This window comes from Ascaphus truei, chromosome 5 (genome assembly GCF_040206685.1).
Source record: "Ascaphus truei isolate aAscTru1 chromosome 5, aAscTru1.hap1, whole genome shotgun sequence".
NCBI lineage: Eukaryota > Metazoa > Chordata > Amphibia > Anura > Ascaphidae > Ascaphus > Ascaphus truei.
This window is the reverse complement of record NC_134487.1, coordinates 301,907,175-301,931,193: the sequence shown is the minus strand read 5'-3', so window position 1 is coordinate 301,931,193 and position 24,019 is coordinate 301,907,175. Positions and strand designations below refer to the sequence as shown.

At 41.6% G+C, this 24,019-nt stretch overlaps 1 protein-coding gene across 4 annotated transcripts in view; it reads left to right on the top strand.

Moving 5' to 3' along the window:
• Window positions 1–22,903, top strand: part of LOC142496285 (solute carrier organic anion transporter family member 1C1-like) — a 39,438-nt gene extending 16,535 nt beyond the window's left edge. For all 4 annotated transcript variants that reach the window (XM_075602945.1, XM_075602943.1, XM_075602944.1 and 1 more), the window contains 9 exons: window positions 6,479–6,577; window positions 8,311–8,544; window positions 9,200–9,364; window positions 12,085–12,280; window positions 16,422–16,587; window positions 18,087–18,271; window positions 19,426–19,490; window positions 19,658–19,775; window positions 21,831–22,903. In XM_075602945.1, coding sequence (XP_075459060.1) covers window positions 6,479–6,577; window positions 8,311–8,544; window positions 9,200–9,364; window positions 12,085–12,280; window positions 16,422–16,587; window positions 18,087–18,271; window positions 19,426–19,490; window positions 19,658–19,775; window positions 21,831–22,050 — 1,448 coding nt within the window. In that variant the 3' untranslated portion in view covers window positions 22,051–22,903. The remainder of the gene's footprint in view (window positions 1–6,478; window positions 6,578–8,310; window positions 8,545–9,199; window positions 9,365–12,084; window positions 12,281–16,421; window positions 16,588–18,086; window positions 18,272–19,425; window positions 19,491–19,657; window positions 19,776–21,830) is intronic.
• The last annotated feature ends 1,116 nt before the right edge of the window (window positions 22,904–24,019 follow it).

The window sequence follows — 24,019 nt, the reverse complement described above, 5'->3', positions numbered from 1 at the left end:
CCAGCTCTGCCGCCCCCCCCCCCCTCCTTACTTCGCGCGGCGGGTCGTGTGACGTCAAGTCATGTGACCCGCAGCATCATTTGACGCCACGTGACCGTGGCAACCGTGACATCACATGACGCCGCGTTGCCATGGTCACGCATGCTGACGCCGGCTGAACCTCTGTAAGTAGTAGTTGCAGAGGCCTCGCGCTGTCCCCCGGCATTTCATTTAAATGCCTCGGGGAAGAGCGCAGGACTTCTGCAACTGTCCGCGCCCCCCCAGACAAATGTCCCGCCCCCCTGGGGGGTGCGCTCCCAGTTTGCGCAGCCCTGAACTAGATGACAAGGAATATTGCATGTCTGTAAACATCCATGTTGTAACTTAGATGAAGAAATTGAGTATATTGCACTAAACCATTATACTTATTCTTTAGGGGACCATATTTGAAATGAGTCAAATCCTAATTCTCACCAAAAGAACCAAGGTCCCAATCCGAATTGAGACCGAATGGGACCCATGTATCCATGGTAAATATCCAAAAAAGCTCACGGCGGTCTAGAGCATTGATTCTATTGCCACCCCTAATGGATGGGGGCACCCCTAATGGATGGTGGCACCCCTAATGGATGGTGGTTCTTGCTCAATCCCTGCAAAGGAAAAAGGCAATAAGACACACATGCTCCATGATTCCTACTTTAAGAGCTTGAGTAGTGCACCCTACGTACTGCTTATCCCAGCGACAGGTCAATCATAAGTAATCTATGGGAACAGGGAGTCATTTTGTATACATGACCATTTGATGGAACTGTGAGGTCATAGGCCTATAAAAGTGAAAACAAAGAAAAACCTGGCGCCAAAAGTTCATTGGATAATCCTGTACTCCTCAGGGGATCAGCACACTTGCTTGACAGGCCATATAGGGGAAAAAACACAAACAGACACAGATCATAGTGCAACACTGTAGGGTTAAAACAGGTCTACACTAATACACACACTGCACATATAACATAGAGACTCCTAGTGACTATAAAAACTATTTATTAAATAAAAAGAACTATGCCATAAAATGGTTTGGACAAATGAGAACACCGCTGGTCATCCAGATATGAAAAATCAGAGCCCTACTTACAAGCAGCAAGGCAAATACAGGCAATGCAACAAAGAGTCTTCCGGCTGCTGCTGATGTCTTTGCAGAGATGTGATTCCTGCTGCACCGTGACTCTCGTGCTGACTCTCCCTCCAGGGGTTAACAGGAACAGTGGCAGTGTTGGAGGCCTGCTTGTGGGGCTCACAGCTCTCCTCCACGTGAGGCTGCTCTCCTCACTTCCTCCTCCGGTTACACAGGCTGTCTCAGCGTGCCTGCACGCGAGTGTGCACGTGCCCTTAAAGGGACAGTACAAACGTCCTGTATGCCAAGAACTAACGGCTGCAATGGGGCTCAAATGTGACCAAGTGTCCCAAAAAGTCCAATACCAAGCTCAAAGTGACTGTGTCACCTGCCCTACGCGTTTCGTGGATGTTACTCCACTTCCTCAGGGGCTACAAAGACTGACACTGAATGACATGTACATATACCCTAACCAATTAAAAATTAATTGCCCAATTAGGCTGTATGGCCTATAAAAGCCTATGTCGCCTCATTTTTGAGGTAGAAACCGAGGAGGACGGACCTCCTATAGCAAGAAGAGGACAAGGGCATGCCAGAAGAAGATACAGATGAAGAGGAAAAGACAGATGAAGACCCCGAAGACCCCCGAAGACTGACGGTATGGATTACAAATGGAAAGAAAGAAGAAAAAGACTTTGGTTTTTATTTTTTTTATTATTTTTACCTTGTTACTGTGCGTGGATTAGTTCGTGAGTATGCGGTGTCCCCGGGATTTGGTGGGCGAGGTCTTCTAAAGGTAAGTAAACAAAATAAATGTATGTAATTGTATTTTTACAGGTTTAAAGATTTTTTTTTAATGTGTTTTTTTTTTAAGGCAAAGTTATTGTCCCTGTATTTATGTATGTCCCTATGGCTATACATACATACATACATACATACATACATACATACATACATACATACATACATACATACAGTACATACATACATACATACATACAGGGACAATATATGGTTGTTATGTATGTTTATTTTTCATGTCATTTCATTTTTTTTAAGCCCCTGTATTTATGTATCTCAATATGGATATATATACATACAGGGACAATAAATGCTTGTATTGCAAATGCTTGTTTTGATGTTTTTTAGATGCAGTTTGCTGGTTTGTTTAGAAATGTTTCTGCAATTTAATTTGTATTTTTATTTAGTTAGATGTAATTTTATGTGGTGGTTTAAATAATTTATTTCAGGGGGGGGCTTTCTTTTTAATAGTGGCTTCCTGTTGGTAGTTAGATTTTGGTTGATGGTGTTACTTTGAACCTGCATTAATTTCAGAATTGTTTGGTTTTGGGATTTTAATAGTGAATTGTGTAATTGATTTTAGATTGGATTATTTGATGGTAATTTATTTTGGTTTACTTCTTGCTTTGTTTTTATTTTAATATTGTTTGGATGGCATTGTATATTGTTTGTAATTGTTTATTTTAGTTTGAACATTGATAGCATAGTGTTACATGATGCACAGATTATTTGCATCATGTAAACACTGTATTATTCAATTGATTGATTGGCATTTGTTAGATATTTAATTGGCTATGGGATGTTTTGATTTTGAGATGTGGTGGGTTTTACATTTGGGTAAGTCATGATTTTATTTGTGCTGTGTTTGATATTTGGCTCTGTGATGTTTTGATTTTTATTGGCTCTGTGATGTTTTGATTTTGATCTGCTACGTGATGTTTTGATTTGTATTTGCTATTTGATGTTTTGATTTAGATTTTGCTATGTGGTGTTTGGATTTTGAGATGTGCTGTGTTTATTTTTGCAATGTGAGGTTTTTATTTTGGCATGTTTTGTTAATCCTTAAGCATTTCTTTGTATATTGGGGAGAGGGAGTGGCTCAGTGAGTAAAAGACACTGACTGGCACAGAGAGTTTGAAGCAGGAGGAGCCTGGTTTAATTCCCGGTGTCGGCTCCTTGTGACCTTGGGCAAGTCACTTTATCTCCCTGTGCCTCAGGCACCAAAAACCTAGATTGTAAGCTCCACGGGGCAGGGACCTGTGCCTGCAAAATGTCTCTGTAAAGCGCTACTTATAACTAGCAGCGCTATACAAAAACATGTTATTATTATTATTATTTATATTGGTTAATCATGCCCATATTATATATATATATATATATATATTATATATTGGCATGATGAAGCCACTGTACAAATGAATGGGTGAAGGGTGGGGGTAGTTGCCTGGGAAGGGTGGTTAGGCCTCGTGGGTGGGTATCGGGACAGGGTGGGTTAACCCCTTAATTATGTTTACGGTTATTAACCAGTAATGTAATTAAGGGGTTAGGGGACATTAGAATGTATTTGCAATGTATTTTTGTGGCAACAAAGGACAGGGAGCTGCTTATCCTGATGAGGACATACATCATATTGCTGTGGTAAGTAGAACTGTATTTATTTACTTTATTTATGCTGGTTTATGTGTTTAATAATGGGCAAATAATCTATTATTCATATCTGGATAATAGTTATTTTGCACATTACTGTACTGTATGTGTTTGGTGGTGAGGGGGGAGGGTTGATTTATTTAAATGTAGGACATGTTTTATATTTTTTACATACAGGGTTGGTACCTTAGGTCTGCGGGGACCTATGGAGACCACCTGAGGACCCCCGGACACCCAAATGCACCACCTGCTTACCCAAGGGGGACACTTGCGGGGAAGAATCAGAGGCCCCACAGCTGTGAGGGCCCCACGGGCCCGCAAGGACAACCCGAGGGCCCAAGACCCTAGTGGGAACCACCCGAGGGTCCCCAGACACCTGTGGGGTTGACCCAGGGACCTCCAGACACTCACGGGCTCACCGTGGACCCCATTGTGGCCCACGGGGACCACATGGAGGCCCACGGTGCCTAGCGAGGACCACCCGGAGACCCCCAGACCCAGTGGGAACCCCCCTCTGGTGCACTGTGGGGCCGGCGGACACCCGTCGGGACCACCGGGGACTACCGTAGGCCAGGGGTATTAATCTTATATGTAAAATAATAAATAATGTTTTTATGGGGGGGGAACAGGGGTTGTGTGGGATGTATATTGTTTATTAAATATGGTAATGTTTATTGTGGAGCCTAGGAGGTGGGTAGTGGGGCTGTTCTGTGTAGTGTTTTTATTGTTGGTAGTGGGGGGGGGGGGAGGGGGTATTGTCCCCAAGGGTGGGTAGGCCTCCCAGGTAGGTAGTGGGAGAGGGTGGTTAGGCCTCCTAGGTGGGTAGTGGGTAGTGGGTGAGGGTGGGTTAACCCCTTAATTACTCTAGCGGTTACTAACCGCTAAGGTGATTACGGGGTATGGGGACATTAGATTGTCGCTTTTTATTCTTGTGTATTTTTTTCAGCACCGGAGGGCAGGGACGAGGTGAGGATGAGGATGGCCTTCATCGTGGGTGCCTGGCAGGGGTGCGTGCAAGATGTATTTATTTTATTTATTATGCTTATTGTATTTTTAATGGGCAAATGCATTATTATTCATATATGGATAATAGTAATTTTGCCCATTACTGTACTGTATGTGTTAGGGGGCAGAAGAGGGGGGGTGTATTTGATGTAGTAATCTTTATTGATGGCCTAGAAGGTGGGTAGTGGGGCTATAGTGTGTAGAGTTTTTAATGTGGATAGCGGGGGTGGGTGAAGGGGGTATTAGCCCCAAGGATGGGTAATTAGACCTTGCGGGTGGGTAGCAGGAGGGGGTTAACCCCTTCATTACCTTAGCGGTATTAACCGGTAAGGTAATGAAGGGGTTAACACCACCCGCAGTCCCCTCTCAAGGCCTAAACACCCACCAAAGACCAAATACCCCCTTCACCCACCCCCGCTACCCACAATAAGCCTGGCATAGGTGGTTAACCCCTTCATTGCCTTAGTGGTTAGCCACTAAGGTAATGAAATGGGTTCTAAATGCATTTTTCCGGCATTGGATGCATGCCGGGGGTCTCCGGTGCTGATATTAATGGGTATCAGCTCCGGAGACCCCCGGCATCAATCCCAGGCAGGAAAAGGGCCTGATTTTTTCTAAGTCCCGTATCGCCGCTCCTCCCCAGCTTCTTGACAACTTTTTGTGCCGGGACGATTTGGAGAGGAATTCTCAATTCTAGAATGGTGAGAAGCTGATCGGGGATACTAAAATTCAGCGAGTTTAAAAAAGTGGTGAAAAGTGGCTTTTCGCCGCGCATCTGCCGGAAAAAAAATGTCGGCAAAAAAAAACGGCGATTTTTTCTGTTCTCACCAGCTTCTCACTGCTTACTGAATCTAGCAGGCATTTTTGGTGAGAAACTGGCGAAAAGTGCCTTTTCGCCGCTTACTGCATAGACCCCAAAGAGAGAGAGAAAGTCTCATTGAGGAAAAATATAACTCTATTCCAGGGGCGGCCGACTCCAGTCCTCAAGAGCAGATGTTCAGGATAGTCCTGCTTCAGCACAGGTGGTGCACTCTTTGACTGAGCCACTGATTGAGCCACCTGCGCTGAAGCAGAGATATCCTGAACATCTGACCTGTTAGTTGCTCTTTAGGACTGGAGTTGGCCACCCCGGCTCTATTCAGTATTGAGGCGCATCAATAATATGTAATACAAAGTCTTCAGCACTGCATTGTGAAATGCTTGTAATAGCTTGGGGGAAAGAAGTGGGAATGCCATCAGTAACCTTCCATTTATGTTCCTTGAATGTACTAGTACCCCGCTTTCCTCTCCCTTTAGAAACGTACTCCTCCGTTATCTTACTAAACATATATTTTGCAGAAATAATATTGGTTTGAAGACAAGTACATACTGTACAAAATATATTATGGTCATACACAGTTGAAACGAGTCTACAGGCATATCCCGCATTAGCGTACGCAATGGGACCGGAGCATGTATGTAAAGCGAAAATGTAATTAAAGTGAAGCACTACCTTTTCCCCACTTATCGATGCATGTACTATACTGCAATCGTCCTATACGCGCATAACTGATGTAAATAACGCATGTGTAACAGGCTCTATAGTCTCCCCGCTTGCGCACAGCTTCGGTACAGGTAGGGAGCCGGTATTGCTGTTCAGGACGTGCTGACAGGCACATGCGGGAGCTGCCATTTGCCTATTGGGCGATATGTCCTTAATCGCGTGTGTACTTAAAGTGAGAGTCCTTAAAGCGGGTATGCCTGTATATATACTGTACATCACTTAGAGACAGGCCTCATATTGTGTAATTAATTCGTACAAACTGTTTAAGTGCTCTTTTGGGTCACAGTAATAATCATGAGATTAAATGTTGGGAAGTCACATTTTTTCATCCGGAATATGTTGGTCAAACTGCATTCTTTAACCCTTGTTCACTTATTTTATGACTTTCACAGCTATTGTGCATACCGTGGCAATTAGCGGGCCGATGGTTGGTTTTATGCTGGGATCCTTGTGTGCGAGACTCTATGTTGATATTGGGTTTGTAGATATAGGTAAGATAAATCATTGTATCACTATACTGTACATTACTACCTGTGCAATTTTTTAAAGGCTAGAGCATTTTTCGGTTAAACTGGAATCCGAGATCTTTTTTCATTGCTTTTTACCCTATACATACTGTATGTAGTACAGAGGATAAAACATCGGGTTCTCTGGTAAACATAGAGCTCTGCGCATTATCATCTGCGTTACAGCACACAGCCTGTGTACATTATCATCTGCGTTCCAACACACAGCCTGTGTACATTATCATCTGTTACAATACACAGCCTGTGTACATTATCATCTGCGTTCCAACACACAGCCTGTGTACATTATCATCTGCGTTCAAACACACAGCCTGTGTACATTATCCTCTGCGTTCCAACACACAGCCTGTGTACATTATCATCTGCGTTACAACACACAGCCTGTGTACATTATCATCTGCGTTACAGCACACAGCCTGTGTACATTAACATCTGCGTTCCAACACACAGCCTGTGTACATTATCATCTGTGTTCCAATACACAGCCTGTGTACATTATCATCTGCGTTCCAACACACAGCCTGTGTACATTATCATCTGCGTTCCAACACACAGCCTGTGTACATTATCCTCTGCGTTCCAACACACAGCCTGTGTACATTATCATCTGCGTTACAACACACAGCCTGTGTACATTATCCTCTGCGTTCCAACACACAGCCTGTGTACATTATCATCTGCGTTACAACACACAGCCTGTGTACATTATCATCTGCGTTACAGCACACAGCCTGTGTACATTACCATCTGCGTTACAGCACACAGCCTGTGTACATTACCATCTGCGTTCTAACACACAGCCTGTGTACATTATCATTCATGCAAAACTTCAACATTTCAAATGGCTTCTGCTTTGATGAAAATTGATTAACTAAAATCAACATAAAGTAGGACTTACTTATATGTTTTGCCACCTCCATAGCAAAGCATTGGATCACTTGCCCCTTTGGCAGGGAAAATAAATGAATCCCTTGAGTATCAAAGCAATGTGTTGCAGGTTCAGAATAGAAGAAAAAAACTGAGAGCACAGCAAAAAGGTGGGGAACTGGAGGCCAATGAAAAAATAACAAAAAACTTTATTGAAACATAACCTAATTAAAAAGAGAAATCTCTAACGCGTTTCTCAAATTATAAAGCGCCCCTAGCGAGAAACGCGTTAGAGGTTTCTCTTTTTAATTAGGTTATGTTTCAATAAAGTTTTTCGTTATTTTTTCATTGGCCTCCACTTCCCCACCTTTTTGCTGTGCTCTCAGTTTTATTCTTCTATCCTGCTTGCTTACCTGTGGATGCACGCTGCTGTATACCGAATGTCTTCAACTCACCTGAGAATTAATTTTTGAGTACCCCATTCATTGAACTGTTTGCTGCTACATTGTTCATCACTAGGGGATTTGTCCGGCATTTCGGGGGTCTGCTGGTTCCCGTCGGGGGACCTCACGATCGCCGTGGTCAGCCTATCCCTGTTCTATGGGATTGCCTTAGGTGCATTACTCATTACAGCTACAGCTTGTTTGGTGTTTAAAGTTCTGGACTCCGGTATGGATAGGGTTAATATTGTTGCCTCTGCGTGATGCCCGCTTGTCTATTAGGCTAGTAGTGCCGAAATTGAGGTTCATTCCTCTATCTGCTACTGTTTTGCAGGTTCAACTGGCACACCAGGGGTTATATACATAACCACAACATCTTTTCCATTCCAGATCGTGTAACGATTACCCCACAGGATACCCGCTGGGTTGGTGCTTGGTGGTTGGGGTTTCTAATAGCGGGAGTAATTAGCTTGTTGGCAGCCGTGCCATTCTGTTTCCTGCCCAAGAGCCTGAATAAGCCAGGCACAGAGATAGAAAGTCCCCACGAGAGCTGCAAAATGAAAGTGGAAGAGGAGGAGAAATTGAAATCTAGAAGTCAACCTCATGAAAAACCAACTATGAAAGGTAAGGGCACAGTATTATTATATGGTGTCGCGTGTCAATTTCTCAAACTCAACGCTTGCAAAACACCATTTGTTTGGTTTCAGTTTTGGTTTTGGAATTTTTTGGTAAATGATGGTTAAATGAATGAGCATTAATAATGCTAAAATGGCATAATAATATAAAGCATGAAAAATGCTTAAAATAAGTATAGAATCACAAAAATAATTAGGAAACTAAAATAATATAGATGAAAAACGTAAAATAGTTAAAAAAAAAATAAAAAATTAAAAAGATATGCCGAGAAACTACTTGAGATGGGCACTGGTTTTGGTTCTAAATAATTTTTGGGGTTTTGGTCCTAAAGATCTTAAGGGTTTTGGTTATGGAATGTAGGGTTCTGGCAGGTCCATATTTCTCACACCAGGTTTTTCTCATCTCTACAAAGGCGCCCCAGCCCCAAAGAATGATCAGTAAATTCCAGCCTCCAAAATGTATTATGTGATGGTTAATGATAACTACATTAAACATTACATACACGCTCTCACTCATTGCTTTTGCACGTTTGCCAATAAGTCTTAAATCCGCAGTCCTGCCCTGTCCTTTGTGTATATAGATGTTATACTACGGTCCTTTGTTCTTTAGCGGTGCGCAGTTCATTATTATTATTCCATTTCAGGTTTTTTCATCGCCTTGAAAAAATTGTTTGGGAGCCGAATCTATGTCTTGTTTATGCTCATTGTACTCCTGCAAATGAGCAGCCATATTGGATTCGTTACCTACAAACCCAAGTACATGGAGCAGCAGTATGGCTTATCCATCTCGAAAGCCAACTTTATGACTGGTAAGTGGGGAATCAAGCACTGGTTGGGAGGGCAAGAAACACAGTCAGCCTGCTCCTCAAGGAACATGAACAAAAATTACATATCACAACAAAAAAAACATGAATTATCCCAATTTAGATTGCATTAGCAAAATGAAATTTGCTTACTTACATCTTCTGAATTTTCTAATAAATTCCGTATATATCGATTATTGTGATAACTTACAGCAACAACCTGCAATGCTCAACAAAAAAGAATAGCCCGTAACAGTCAGGCAAAGGGCGGCAATACTGGGTGGGCTGGGTGCCTACCGGTCAATGTAGTGGCTGCGGTCAAGGGATCATAGTTGTAGAGGTGGAGTATTTAGTGGAATAGGGTGAAGGAGGCGGGAGATTTGCCACGCACCGTGTGCCCCTGAAGAGAGCGGTTCCACCGGCCGTCTCCTTGTCGCTGTTGGTTTGCTGTGTATATTGTTGTTTGTTATGTATATATATAAAAAAATACAAATAAGAACGATGTATAAATGTGTAACATGTATTCATGTGTGAAAAGAGTAAGTTGATTATATATAATATACATTACAGAAAAAGAGTGAGAGAGAGATTAACAATGTACGAGACATTAGACTTTGTTGCTTGTCACAAATGGTGGGGTGGTTGTTGTAGTATCAAGATCGGGCATATCGTCCAGTCAGTAATCGGTGTTCAGCTTGTGTAGGACCGTTGGTGTTTGGGAGTGTTCCTCTAGGTGGGTGATACTTTACATCCGAGCAGCAGGGGTCACGAACTTCACCAACGCTGGGCGTTCTCCACATGGTACGGACAGTCTAGGGTCCAGTAATAATTTGTGTCGTACATCGATTAAAGATGTGGCCTTATTCCTCCAGTTTGTTGTTAGTTATCTTTGTTCCATTGTAGGGGCCTATTGTGCCTGCCCAAGTCATAAAAAACAAAAAGGGGTAACCTCCTGCCCATTCATTCCTATCTTGCTTGTTCTATTTTTAGTTGGTTAGCGTACTACATTCTTGTATGAAATGATTGCTATGAGATTTATAAGGGGGGAAATAAAGAAAGATAGGTGTTAAATAATGTATACAGTGTGTTTGCCCAGATCCACACAAGGGTGCTAAGCTTCAGCACCATTCAGCTCTTATTCATGGGAATAAAGGTGCGCTAAACCGTAGCACCATTTTGTGGATCTGGGCCTAAACGTGATATTGACCTAACTTAACTCCACGTTAAGACTAATGGTGTACTGTATCTTTAAAGGATAATATGAGCCCTGATTTAATGTCACATTATGACACATACATTATATCCACAAAGCTCTATTAAATCAGGCTCATGATGTGACGGTACCTAAAAGAGGAAGGGACATTGTGTTCCTGTGTGTTAACATGTAAATATAAATACCACTTGTGGTGCATTCACATGTCTGCAACACCCATTATCGCTTAGCAAACAGTGCTCCCCCTGCAGCCAGGGATTCTGGGTAATGCCATGCAAATGAGCATATTTTCAAAGCTAAATATTTGTAAAAACAATAAACGATATCTCATCAGCGTAAGCTTAATGTGAACTTAATGTAGCATAACCAGCAAAATAGAGAAATAAATCTCACAATATCAGTGCATCTGAGTTAAGGATGACTGCTTGCATGCATATGTATAATAAGTCTCTAATTAGAGAGAGGACCATAATCTAATAAACCAGTGAGTTAGAAGGTAAGCTTGCTTGCTGGGCTCATTGAAGGGATACAGGAGATGCCTTGTGTGGAGTATTTAAAGAACCAACAGTCGTCATTGATTAAAAAAAAAAAAACAACAACAACTGCACTTCAATACTGTATATCCTATGAATAGGCAAGTCCCCATAGAGCATATGTGTTCCTCTTCATTTATAAGATAATATTACTCACAATTCCGGTTGGTAATGTCCTATGAAGCGAGCGTCTAGCCAGGAGGTAAACAGAAGGAGATCCAGAAACAGGAAAAAACGGGGCACAGCAGTTCCAAAAAATCTGGGGCTTAAAATAGCTTTTATTATTAGGCAGACATCATGGTCGTATAACTTGCAAACTCTGACGCGTTTTGCGCTATCTTTGACAAAGCTCTATTTTAAGTGCGAAACGTGTCAGAGTTTGCATGTTATAGTACAATGATGTCTGCCTAATAATAAAAAGCTATTTTTTAATCATATATATTGCCTAAGCCCTAGATTTTTTTGGAACTGCTGTGCTCCGTTTTTTCCTGTTTCTGGATCTCCTTTCGTTTAATGTAGCATCACATTGAATTATCTCCCAATAACGTGACGATAAGTAAGTTTTTAGTATTACCGATCCAGACCCTGGAATAAGGGGAGGGGGGGTGGTAAAGGGAGGGAGCGGGGGTGGGGGGGAAGAGGGGGAGGAAAGAGGGGGGGGGAGAGAACACGCTATGTTAGTTAAATAAGGCGTAACATGGTGTTCCACACATTCAAACCCTGTAAATGAGTATTTGAGGGCCTGAATGTGAGCAAGCCCATGTTTAGGTATGACTTAACAAATGTAATGTCAAAGACTGAGCCACCTGTGCTGAAGCAGGGATATCCTGATAACCTGGCCAGCTGGGGTGAGGGAGGGGGATCTTCAGGGCTGGAGTTGAGAACCATTGGGTTAAGTTACTTAATAACGGAGCTTAGTGAGTGCTTCCTTGATTCACAAATGTTCTGGTGTCTCATGCAAAGCATGTCCTGTTTTCTAGGAGTAACTACGCTGCCGGCTGCAGTTTTAGGAGTATTCTTGGGAGGCCTGTTTATGAAGAAGTTCAAATTGGGAATTCTTGGAGCTTCCAAGCTGTCGTGTGTAACATCCCTCCTGGCTTTTTTACTTTCTCTTTCTGTGTTTCTGATTGGCTGCGAGAACACTGATGTTGCAGGAATAACTGTGACATATGACGGGTATGTGACTATTCTAACCTCCACACACACCACACCCGTGGAACGGAATTGTACCCACTGTGACTGTGACACACATACTGGGTCTGTGATACACATACAGTGACTGTGATACACATACAGTGACTGTGATACACATACTGTGACTGTGATACACATACAGTGACTGTGATACACATACAGTGACTGTGATACACATACTGTGACTGTGATACACATACTGTGACTGTGATACACATACAGTGACTGTGATACACATACTGTGACTGTGATACACATACTGTGACTGTGATACACATACAGTGACTGTGATACACATAATGTGACTGTGATACACATACTGTGACTGTGATACACATACTGTGACTGTGATACGCATACTGTGACTGTGATACACATACTGTGACTGTGATACGCATACAGTGACTGTGATACGCATACAGTGACTCTGATACACATACTGGGTCTGTGATACGCATACAGTTACTCTGATACACATACTGGGTCTGTGATACGCATACAGTGACTGTGATACACATACTGTGACTGTGATACACATACTGGGTCTGTGATACACATACAGTGACTCTGATACACATACTGGGTCTGTGATACGCATACAGTGACTGTGATACACATACTGTGACTGTGATACACATACTGTGACTGTGATACGCATACAGTGACTGTGATACACATACTGTGACTGTGATACACATACTGGGTCTGTGATACACATACAGTGACTCTGATACACATACTGGGTCTGTGATACGCATACAGAGACTGTGATACACATACTGTGACTGTGATACACATACAGTGACTGTGATACGCATACAGTGACTGTGATACACATACTGTGACTGTGATACACATACAGTGACTGTGATACACATACTGTGACTGTGATACGCATACAGTGACTGTGATACGCATACAGTGACTGTGATACGCATACTGTGACTGTGATACACATACTGTGACTGTGATACACATACTGTGACTGTGATACACATACTGTGATACACATACTGTGATTGTGATACACATACTGTGACTGTGATACACATACTGTGACTGTGACACACATACTGTGACTGTGATACACATACTGTGACTGTGACACACATACTGGGTCTGTGATACACATACAGTGACTGTGATACACATACTGTGACTGTGATACACATACTGGGTCTGTGATACACATACTGTGACTGTGATACACATACTGTGACTGTGATACGCATACAGTGACTGTGATACGCATACTGTGACTGTGATACGCATACAGTGACTGTGATACGCATACAGTGACTGTGATACACATACAGTGACTGTGATACACATACTGTGACTGTGATACACATACTGTGACTGTGATACACATACTGTGACTGTGATACACATACTGTGATTGTGATACACATACTGTGACTGTGATACACATACTGTGACTGTGACACACATACTGTGACTGTGATACACATACTGTGACTGTGACACACATACTGGGTCTGTGATACACATACAGTGACTGTGATACACATACTGTGACTGTGATACACATACTGGGTCTGTGATACACATACTGTGACTGCGACATACATACTGGGTCTGTGATACACATACAGTGACTGTGATACACATACTGTGACTGTGATACACATACTGTGACAGTGATACACATACTGGGTCTGTGATACACATACAGTGACTGTGATACACATACTGGGTCTGTGATACACATACAGTGACTGTGACACACATACTGTGACTGTGATACACATACAGTGACTGTGACACACATACTGTGACTGTGATACACATACAGTACTCTAATTGGTTCCGACGAATTTCTTATTACAAATTCAAAAAAGTGAAGTACATATAAGAGATCGTTTTGTTATAATAATAGCATGTTCTTGTATAGCGCTGCTAGGTTTTACGTAGCGCTTTACAGAGACATTTTGCAGGCCCAAGGTCACAAGCAGTCAACACCAGGAATTGAACCAGGTTCCCGTGCTGCAAGAGAAACAGAGAAAAGACAAGGCGCACAACGCACATAGTGAAGTACAGTTTAAAAAGATAGTTTTACTAGAAGATAATAAGTTCTGCGTACATCAAAAAGTATAAAATCAAGCCTTTGTTAAGTGGGGTTACCACAGAGGGAACAGCTGGACTCGTCAGGCTTCATCCACTATCAGAAGAGGAACAGCGCGCTTCCTGTGTGTACACGCGCACCCACCTGCAGCTGCTTCCGCGGGACTGAGGAGTGTATTAGCGCACTGTTCCTCCCCCAGAGAGGATCCGGGGATTTCTGAAGACACTTAAGGCAACAACAGAGCAGACTGCACGCTTCTTTGGGACTGTATGTATATACACACTGCGGATTTAACATCTCAGCATCCAGAAACGGAGCGAGTGCCCTCCACGGATCCAGAGGGCCCCCCCCCCCTTCACCTACCTGGTCAGATGATCGCTGGTCTCCGGTTCCTCTTCTGATAGTGGATGAAGCCTGACGAGTCCAGCTGTTCCCTGTGGTAACCCCACTTAACAAATGCTTGATTTTATACTTTTTGATGTACGCAGCACTTATTATCTTCTAGTAAAACTAACTTTTTAAACTGTACTTCACTATGTGCGTTGTGCGCCTTGTCTTTTCTCTGTTTCTCTAGTCCCAGGGGTGTTGAGCCACCCCCCAAGAAAGACTGCAGACGCATCATTTGTGATTTTACACCTACAAGGTCATCACTATTGTTTAATATATTCTATATTCACATTTATGTATTTTATCACATCACCACGTTATTAGCTGCGCACTATCACTTTTTGTATATTTGTCCCCTGCTGCAAACTCAGTGCCAGTCAGTGTCTTTACTCACTGAGCCGCTCCTTCTCCCAGGTTCCCCTGCCTCACACTCAGTGCCAGTCAGTGTCTTTACTCACTGAGCTGCTCCTTCTCCCAGGTTCCCCTGCCTCACACTCAGTGCCAGTCAGTGTCTTTACTCACTGAGCTGCTCCTTCTACCATAGTAATGGCAAGTAACACATTGCTACTATTTTTGAGCCAAGATAGAGATGAACTATTAAAGCATGTAAATCAGCGAGTAGAAAGTCATAAAATATTGTCTAATATCTATTATGTGATCAGGAAATATTCACCGCATGAGTGGAAATTTATTAGGAAGTTAAAGCTCAAACTTGCCAATTGTAAGGATAAAGGCTTTCTTAAAAAAACAAGAAACTAAGATAGTAATATAGATAAAGTATTATTTACAAACAATGTTTTTTAAAGGAGATGTCTGACCTAAAAATAAATCATCATTTTAATTTTGTCCAACCCAATGTTCAAATACAAAGGGCTGCACCCCGCCTGTGCCTGTATATCATACCTATTTATACAAATAAGGTACACGTCTAATACAGCATTGCAGTGGCTCAAATGAGACTTAAACCAGAATGAAACATTGGCCATTTAAATATCCAGTTTAAGTTCAAATTATAAATTATTTTTATAACTAAAATAGACTAACTCAAGGGTGGCTCAGCCACTGACTGACCCACCTATGGTGAAGCAGGGATATCCTTAAAACCTGTCCTGTTGTGGCCTTTGAGGACTTGGCTACTCCTGAACTAAGTAAACCATGCACTCATTTATTTAGAGCTAAATATACAGCTCAACCCCGTTATAACGCGATCCGTTACAACGCGAGTCCGCATATAACGCGATGCAAGTGTGGCTCCCAATTTTCGTATTTATGAATACTTTACAACACGATTATTGGTGTCTTAAATACTTTATTGTACAATGCATACAATTGTACATTATTTCTAACGCAATCTGCTTATAGCGCGATGTGATTCTTTGGACCCCAAGCACAGCGTTATAAGGGGGTTGAGCTGTATGTTGTTCGTTTGTATAGTGTACAAGAAAACTAAACTTAGTCTCTCTTAACTTTATTCTTTACTGGAAAAAAGGCATCTTTCATATCAGCATTTAATAAAAGCATGAAAGCACTAGTGAAGATCTTTAATAATATACGTTTAAAGAAACAAAGTTATTATTGCAGGACAAACTCATGGGCTGCATGCAGGTTCCCAATTAAATTCCACATTTTTTCTCTCTCGTTTGAATTTAGGAGCAAACAGGATAATTTTCAAGACAGAGCGTTATTTTCTTCCTGCAACTCTGACTGCCGATGTTCCCCCAAACAGTGGGATCCGGTGTGTGGCGGAAACGGGATCACGTACATGTCCGCGTGTTTTGCTGGATGTGTATCTTCACAAGGAGCAGGAAAGGACACAGTAAGATTACACTTCCCATTTGTGAAGAAGTATTACTTTAATTACAGTAATACAGGGGGGGGCGGGCAACTCCAGTCCTCAAGGGCCACCAACAGGTCAGGTTTTCAGGTCATTCCTGCTTCAGCACAGATGGCGCGAGTCTTTGAGCCACCTGTGCTGAAGCAGGGATATCCCTAAAACCTGACCTGTTGGCGGCCATTGAGGACTGAAGTTGGCCGCACTGCTGTATACATATTTGTTTATTGCCTGAAGATATAGTTTGTGAGGTGCACGCAAAGAGAAGTGGGGGGATGTTATTGGATTGTTAGGGGGTTCCCCATGGATATGTGTCTGTAGGGTTGTGAGTACAGTACAGTATAAATAAATACAAATGAATGAATAAGAATAATAATAGAGCATAGAATGAAATATGAGAATACAGTACAAGTAAATATGTAGCTAATGTAGCCAAACCCCAGAGTGGATAATGTGCGGTGGAATTCAGAGTAAAAAAGTCAAAATATAATAATTTTCATAATTTTGTCTGGAAAAACACCGATGCTAAAAATAACTGGTCACCCTAACGTGTATATATATATATATTTTTTTTATTAAAAAATAAATAGATTATACCGTTCTGTATCGAACGAAATGCTTTTATTTGTGCGAGCTTTCGAGATACACTGATCTCTTCTTCCGGCAATGTTACAATGGATAAAGCAATAAATCTTTTCTTTCTTTTCTTCATTGTAACACCGCCGGAAGAAGAGATCAGTGTATCTCGAAAGCTCGCACAAATAAAAGCATTTTGCTAGCCACAGAACGGTATTGTCTATTCATTTTTGATTATTAAGCTCGGCTAACACGGCACAGATACCTACACACACGCACGCACACGCACACACGCACACACGCACACACGCACACGCCATTTAGAAGGTTCTCCATTTAGCAGATGGATACAATAAATGCAAAAATAATAACCAAAAAGTCATTTTTTTGAGTGTTCGATTGTAAAGTCCTTCCATGCAGCTTTACCTTGGCACCTTTCAGTCCTATGTATGACCTGGCAATTAACCATAGTATTAAGCAGCAAATGGCATTGTCATTACCAATAGTTTAATCAGGATAGAAATGGAAGTCAACAACTTTAGCTGTCCAACGAAGACCCACATGTAAAGATTATTGTCTTGGGAACTGGTGGCTACCAGATTAAAGACCAGTATGGTCAATGAGCCAGAGAACTTCTGATTTTGATTTCATAAAGAAAGGAACCTGGTTGGTAAATATAAAAATATAGGAAGATATGTTTGGGGTGTTTTATCTTCCAGTGCTACCGCAACCCTCTCCCTACAGTTAGTGGATAAATATGTTTATGATTCTGAAATACTGTACTGCAAGTGGTATTGTATATATTGTTCTGTTCAAAATATACCGATTGGGTATTATTTAGTAACTTAAGCATGTGCCAGTAAATAGTTCTGGTGCTTTTGTACTGTAACTCACAATACTGTATTTAGGTTTATCACAACTGTAGTTGTATTGAAGCAACAGGCTCCCCACCGGAAAATGTTTCAGCGACTTTGGGAACGTGCCCAAAAGGAGAACATTGCTCTACAATGTTCACTTACTATATCATCTCACAAGCCATCTCCACATTTCTATACACATCAGGGATTCCTCCGATCATCACTATCCTCCTCTGGTAAGTCAATTGTTTCTTTTAATAAGTGCACTTTCCCTGGTATGGGAAGCAATAAACACTATGGAAGTTACTCATTAAACTGCAATATTACAGATTAGGGCACTGTGACGGGAAAAACTCCCGTACAAGTCAAGATTCATCTCAATGGAGCTAGGCTCGTCCCCAGCACTCGGAGGCAGTGTCCCAAGATAATGATGAGGACCTCCAAGAGTAAAAGAATGATTTAGCATCGCAGTGGCAGAACGTCGCGGTGATACATTTTGAGTTCTTTAAAGGAACCAAAGCAGGAGCTAATATACAACAAGTTTCTTACAATTATGAATATTTTGAGTTGGTGTGCATCATTTTTGGTGTCTTTTAGTGTCTTAATTTATCCGTCTTGTGCAATAAGTGAGCCGCCTTAACCCTGTCTACCTGAGATTCTCGTAGCAAGTGCACTAAACCTAAAAATAGACTTATTATACCTGGGACCGGCATTACAACAGGGAACTGAAAATAAACTTTGTGTGTGGCTTTGTCACTATGTACTGTTCTAGTTACTACACTTTTCCTGGTCATTATAGCTTGTGGTTGTCATTCACCAATTAAACAGCATTTTAGAAAGATATATATTATAATGTGGCTGGAACCGGAGACTTCGTAGAAACCGTTTAGGAATTCATTGTAAAACATAAACGTGAAAATGCAGGTGATTTACTTAGATATAATCATTATTATGCATTTACAGACTATGCTCCCAACGAGGAGGTACAGGCTAGTATGGCATTGCAATTCAAACCTCTCTGACAATGACAGCCTCAATGTGAAAGAAAGCCATGTTTCTAATTAGGTCTGTTGTTTCACTACGGGAAAATTGACAGATTGGATGGGCCAATTACTGTAGGCCGGGAGCTCAACTTCAGTCCTCAAGCCCCACCCCAACAGGTCAGGTTTTAAGGATATCCCTGCTTCAGCATATGTGGCTCAATCTGTCCCTGCTTCAACACAGGTGGCTCAATCAGTCCCTGCTTCAACACAAGTGGCTCAATCAGTCCTGATTGGATATCCTGAAAACCTGACCTGTTGGGGTGTCTTGGGGACCCCGTTGAGCACCCCTGCTGTAGGTCTTAAAATCTTCTTTTCTAAGTACTGTAGCTTTTTGATGTGTTTTCTAGGTCAGTCAGCCCAGAATTAAAATCCCTTTCCGTGGGTTTCTATACGTTAATCATGAGAACCATAGGTAAGAGTTAATATATAATATTATTGTGCGATCATTATAATGTTTGCTAAAAATGCCTTCCGTTTGAAGAAATGTGATTTTCCCCATCCATGTATTCAATATTATCATACAATAAAGTACCCTGGACAGACATTATTCTTCCTAATAATTATGCTATCTCTTTGTAGCTGGAATTCCAGCCCCAATATATTTTGGGGCCCTCATAGATAAGACATGTTTGAAATGGGGCAGTAAGGTGTGTGGCGGCAAAGGGTCATGTCGGATGTATGATGCGACATCCTTCAGGTAAGATTTGTTCATTTTAATTCATTAAAGGGCAGTCTCACCCAGAGACAAAGTGAACTAATGGCACTGAAAGTAATGCATTTAATTATAACCCAGACATATTTTTTTTCATTTAGTTTCTATTTTAATGTCCTTATAGTTACCAAATGCTTTGAAGTGTTTTTACACATTTTTAACTAACTCTCTTTTGTGATATAACTGTAAACTGTTGTATGTACAACCAAATTGTTAATCCAAATCCAGACTGGGAATCCCCCGCTGCGTGGGGTGGCTGTTATTCTATCAAGCTTTGCAAAGTCCTACAAATATGACATACTGTATGGTATTGTATGTCTTTATTTATATAGCGCCATTAATGTACATAGCGCTTCACAGTAGTAATACATGTGGTAATCAAATAAATAACAGATAATATAAATAACAGGTCATGGGAATAAGTGCTTCAGACATAAAAGTAACATAAAGGAAGAGGAGTCCCTGCCCCGAGGAGCTTACAGTCTAATTACAAACAAATTGTTAATCCAAATCCAGACTGACTATTACCCTGTGTATCCCCCGCTGTTTGGGGGGGGGGGGTTGTTATTGCCATATATTAGGGTCCGACTAACAAGCTTTGCAAAGTCCTACAAATATGACATACTGTATGGAGTGTTTGAACGACTTGCCGGGTAAGACATTGCAGGCACTGAAGGGTTCCGATGTATTTCTGTCGCTTGAATTAAAACTAAGCCTACAAAGATGTTGTAGTGAGGAGGGGAATTGCAGATTTACCGCGGCCAACGAGACTTTAAAATATACAGTGTCCTTGTATCTTGTAACTTGAGCTTATAATGCAATGCGCATACGTGTATTTAGGAGTAAAGTGCTTAAAGCAGCAATCCGGTCCACCTATCCCCTCCCCCCCCCCCCCCACTTTTTGGTATTTACCAGGATTGGAGCCACGGGATCCCTGTTGCTGAACCTATTGTCAGCTCCAGGAACCCCTGGTCTCCAAGATACCTAACGGCAAAGGTACTGGTACTGGTACTGGTACTGGTACTGGCTGTTAAATCCCCTGCCTCATGCGGGGCAATAGGAAGTCACAGTAGATGGCGCGGGAATGAACTAGAACGGGCTGCTTTTACTGCATCTGTATAGTGCAAATAAATGTACATTTCAGCTTCGGGGATCCCTCTGTTCCCATTCTGGTAACAAAAAACTAACACGGGGAAACCGGGATTACTAATAAAACTATAAAGCAGGAAAGGCCTTTAAAATCCCAGTTCTGAAATCCTTGAGCTGTGCAAGTGATGTTATCTCCATGTACTTGAGACACAAAAGTTACATTCGGGCTCTAGAAGTATAATGTAAGTGATACATAATAACGACATACAATCCCCAGAGTGCAGAAGAGCAATCACATTGTTGGCATGAAACATCTTGACACTTGCCCACATGTACAGTATTTCCCAACGCCACATCTTTGCTCCTGAAAACAGCCTTAGATGCGATTGTTTAGAGCAGGAGCGACCAACTTCAGACCTCAAGGGCCACCAACAGGTCAGGTTTTAAGGATATCCCTGCATCAGCACAGGGGGCTCAATCAGAGGTTCAGTCATTGACTGAGACAATAGCCTAGAGTCCACTTTGAATGAACTCACAGCCCGGCTCATCTATAATTCTTCTCTGGGAGAACCGTACCAGGAAACGCGTAGTTACAGATGAAGCAGACGTCACGTAATGTATGTGTTGCGTTATCGCTGGTGCATCATTGCAGCTATTGAAAATAACACACGTGTTATTTGATGGATTTCGAGGTAAGGGGGTAATAACGTCTGCTGCTTCTGTACATATTATTACATTTATTGTTCATTTTGTTCTGCATATGTTTTTGATTTATATATACGTAAAACCTAGATGGATGTCATTGACTGAGCCACTGATGGAGTCACCTGTGCTGAAGCAGGGATATCCTTAAAACTTGACCTGCTGGTGGCACCTGAGGACTGGAGTTGGCTACTCCTGGTTTAGAGCATGAATCATTGTAATCTTCAAAGCAAATATGTTTCTTCACAGGAATTCCTTCCTGGGTCTATCAACGGGAATACGAGCTCCAATATATATCTTATATATTGTTTTATTTATGGTACTGAGGAAACAGTTTCCTGCAGGAGTCGCTAAGCCAGCTACAAACGAAGCCCAGCAAGAAGACGGCACAAAAAAGGACGTTTACACACAACGTGGGGATGATGAGCAGTGCGCGGCCTTAAATGTAGAAAAAGAATCGTGCATTTAGTACAAAGCTTTCATTACCGTACAAATGAATGTTACCTCTGCAGTCTTTTACTAAAGTGGTTACATGCTGAAGGACTGGAAACAATAATACAATCAATACGACATTCAGTACATCAAATTATCCTACATTGTATAAAACGGTCACTATTGTTTTTGTATAAGACAGGAACAATCACCATCTATTTCATCATTTAGTTTTTAAGTAAGTACAGGCTTCCACTTCAGGGGGCATTGCAATACTGTACCGTCAGTCTGAGAACAACGACAATTAAATATAATTATTTTGTTACACAAGAGTCAGGTAGGAGAAGCCAGAGTTATAATAATACACGGTTGCATTAAATGAACCGAGGTTTTACATTCAATTTATAGACATTTCATGGGCAGTCCGAGATATGATTATGGGCAGATGTAACATTTACAGACAGGATTAAAATGGTGTTAGAGGAGAGGTAGGACACACCTGCTATGTGTTACTAGGTGACCTGCCTCACGGAGCCTACAATCTATAGGCAGGGTAAGTAGATATTGGATACAGGGGATGAGAAAGCTGGTGAGGTTCAGATTACAATAGAGCAGTAGATTACATTACCAATAAGCAGCAAACGGTGACACCCTTTGGCTGCACTCCGGCTGACGCCTTTGGGGCGACTCAAGTGTTATTTCCCAGAGATTCTTTGGATCGCGGAGCCAGAGTACGGCTGGATATTAATGTTTGTTTAAAGAAACATAGTTTTTTTGTTGTATTTAACCTGAATGTATCTCACCCCTGACACAAATTGTTGTTTGTAACTTGTATTACGATGGGTGAATACCGCCTCATCAACAAATAAACAAAATGATTTGAAAGCGAATGTTTATAGAACCTCAGTCAGGGTTACAATGTTCCAACGACACAGCGTATTCCGATTGATCTATTTCTCTCCTGTACGCTCCCTCACTCACACTCCTTTCTTTAAAGCAGTAGTGCAATTTAATACGATTATTTTTAAAGCGCACTCCTGTTTTTAGCATATATCAATATTAGAAGCAATGTGTAAAATACTTTAAAGCAGCAGCCCACGCTGCTCGATTACAATCTGCGGTGCCTGACCTGCGGGGACACCCTAGTTCCTGAGATATGACTGTTTTTGTCCACCGGGAAGAATACTTGTCCGCTGTAAGCAAAATGGCTGAGCGCTGGTGATGCGACTTTCTTTTCGTGACCCCATGGGCAAGTTTGTCATTTTTTGCCAGAACCTTCCGTAATTAAAAGTTAAATATAATAGCAACAGGGGCTTCCTTGGAGCACATTTGGAACACCTGGATTTGCTAAAATAAAAAATATTAAATCAGGGAGTTTACAAATCATCCAAACCAATCCCTCAGCACTAAAACGACAGAACAGTAGCGTCACGCGTGTCTCGTGCAGTAAATCTGTGTGTAAGCGCAAGAGCAGGTTTTGTTGATTCAAAGAGGTTTCCCTTAATACAACATCTGTGTGATTAGTGAGGCATAGACAGAGTGTGCGCTAAGCAAGGGCACGATAGCCTAGAGTCCACTCCTAATGAACTCACAGCCCAGCTAATCTACAATTATTCTCTGGGAAAATGGTACAAGGAAGAAGTGTAATAACAGATGAAGATGTTATCCCTACCGATAAGGTATGTGTTGTGTTATCGCTGGTACATCATTGGAGCTATTTAAGATAACGCACGTGTTATTTGGTGTGTTATTTCATGGTAACGGGGAAAATAACGTCTCCTACTTATGTACATATATTATTATATTTATTGTTAATTTTGTTCTGTATATGTTTTAGATTTCTATATACAGTATTTATAGCCTTGATTGGGCGAGGGCTGCTCAAGGAAGGAACCCAATGCCAATCCAACTTATATTACAAAAACCTTTTTTATTAATAAAGTTCAAACAACCTTCTACTCCTGGCAAGTCCATATCTAGGTCTGGCAAACCATGTGTAAGGGTGT